The 2,267-nt window shown below is 44.6% G+C and overlaps 1 protein-coding gene across 1 annotated transcript; it reads right to left on the bottom strand.

Moving 5' to 3' along the window:
• Positions 1 to 398: 398 nt before the first annotated feature.
• Positions 399 to 721, bottom strand: PHALS_02566 (uncharacterized protein; the record flags this gene model as incomplete). The annotated part of the gene is made up of 2 exons (XM_024716970.1): positions 399 to 581; positions 650 to 721. The coding sequence occupies 2 exons, from the start codon at positions 719 to 721 to the stop codon at positions 399 to 401; spliced, it is 255 nt and encodes an 84-aa protein (XP_024582515.1).
• Positions 722 to 2,267: the final 1,546 nt, after the last annotated feature.

Here is a 2,267-nt window from a genome sequence, read left to right as displayed (position 1 = left end):
GTATACTCTTGGAAGTCAAGCTTCCTCTGTGCAAGGTGCCGTGTGCCCCGTCACACTATACTTCAAACAACTACGGGTCAGCGGATCGCAATTCGCTTACTCCAAGAGTGATTATTGCCTTAACCCAAGACCAATCCGTTTTAAATCCAAAACTGATTTTATTAAATAACGAGAATGCGAATACATATTGCGTTGATGACTAAGGCCATATTGCGATTTCGCTCTTGCGGCCCAGTAGGGTGTGATGTGATCTGTTGCAGACGGATCTGCCTTTCAATCATCCCCTGTAGCTGAACCTCCCTCTAATTTAGTTCGATGATTGATATGAGTCGCTGTAAGCTCCTCAAGCAACGCAGTGAGGTGGTAGAGATCAATGACGCATTCAAGGTCTTAGTCTTTTACGTCAACTGAAAGTCTTGGAGACGACATGCCGCCACAGAGAAAACAATTATCAAGAGAGGGCCGATCTCGTCGGCACTGCTTGGTGAACGAGGCGTGTCCCACTTCCACGTGGAATATTCAATGGGCTGGCGAGTGAACTCCAGTGATACAGTCACCTTCATTCGGAAACGCATTCGAGTCTGAGGGACACTCTGACAAGAACGCTGGTGGCGTTGACGTTTACGACCCACCCATCCTTGGTCTTTACCTTTGTAGGGAAAAGGCGGGATCTCACACCACAACGAGCGAGCGGAGACCAACGTTGTTGTAGGTACCGCATCATGTCGTCAGCTGTGACGGCTTTCTCATGTTGACGATAGGACTGTAAATAGCAGGAATCGAAAGTGATTCATTGTCTCGTTGCTGTCCGTATGTGCTTCATACTCCGTAAAGTCAGGCGTTAATAACGCCATATTCGACTTTCACTTTATTGAAGCAGGAACGTAAAACCTTTGAGACGTTAGCAATTTTTGTTAGCCTACTCGACCTATGGTACAACTCTAATAAAAAGTACGGATCTTGCCGACTGCCGCTGCTTGTAACACATGCAATACCCTCAAATGTGATGGTTTGTGGGGCCGAAAGGCACCCACGCAGTGACGTTTTGAGGTCGAGATAGCTTGTTGATAGAGTCATATCGGATCCACCCGGAGCAACTTCTGATCATGTAAAGTTTAAGCTGCGATGTGATCATTATGGCAAGAATTGGCATGTTTCTTTGTGGCTGCAGACGAGCGCAATATGGTCTTTCAGATCCAGATCCAGTGTACTGGTGATGAGTAGTATGTTGTCGTGTGTTGCACGGCGGGATGCCGCAATGCCATCTGCCCCAGAAAAGGATTGGAGGTTGAATTGTGCAGAGGGGATGTAGAGATAAGTGAGCGCCCCTTTCCGGTGAATAGCTTCGCCGTTGTCTTCAAATAAGAGTGAAAATTTTGAGTCAGGCCTTGGAGAGTCGCTGTGACCGCTCTCATCGGCTCTTGCACAAGGTTCTGTATAGACAAAAGAAGAGTAAATACCAGCGTGTCGACATCTAAATGGGAGCCGTACTATTGTCTAATACTTTTGTACAAATTACACGAAATTTACGCCATACCGAAGTTTGGTATATATAAATGAAGTCTCCAATGCAGTCTTCGGGCTGGTATTGTGTTGAATCATAATAACTGTAAGAAGAGGTCCTTGGCACACATCTGCACGTTTAATGATTCAAACAGCTATATCATGAGATCTAATAGATACTTATACGTAGTGTCAGTCTACATTGGAGTTATATCATATATGTCACTCTTGAGATAGCATATATAGCAAACAAAAAACTTTAGATGCCCTCACTTTCGCTCTGGATGAGAGTGAAAAGGTAACCTCTCTGCGCTCTATACGCGAACGCTCTGGGTGGAAACTTCTTTGCTATGTGCACCGCAACCCCATACCACACATTTTCTATTAATCTATGAGATGTCTTCATTACTGTCATGTTTATGATAACTGTTATAACCAGACCTCTCTATATACGGAATATTTCTTATATTCCGTATTTCTACGAAATACGGAGCGCGACTGGAACAAAATACGGAAGATACGGCATTTTATTGAAAACCGGTGCTAATCCTCACTGATTCTTCAATAAAGAGCGAATTTGACGACTGTGTAATAATCCTTCCAGGGAAAATGGAGTAAGATTCGATCTGTGAAGATCTTTTTCCCATTTAAGGACAGAAATCGCTTTCAACCGTGGCGGTTTTAGGGAAAGGGGAGGCTAAGCCTCCGAAGAACTCCATAAGTTCAGGAAACCTGCCCTTCAGTCCTGGAATACTCCAAGCTTC

Source organism: Plasmopara halstedii (genome assembly GCF_900000015.1).
Source record: "Plasmopara halstedii genome assembly, contig: Scaffold_2061, whole genome shotgun sequence".
Taxonomy (NCBI): Eukaryota; Oomycota; class Peronosporomycetes; order Peronosporales; family Peronosporaceae; genus Plasmopara; species Plasmopara halstedii.
This window is presented reverse-complemented; position numbering and strand designations above follow the sequence as displayed.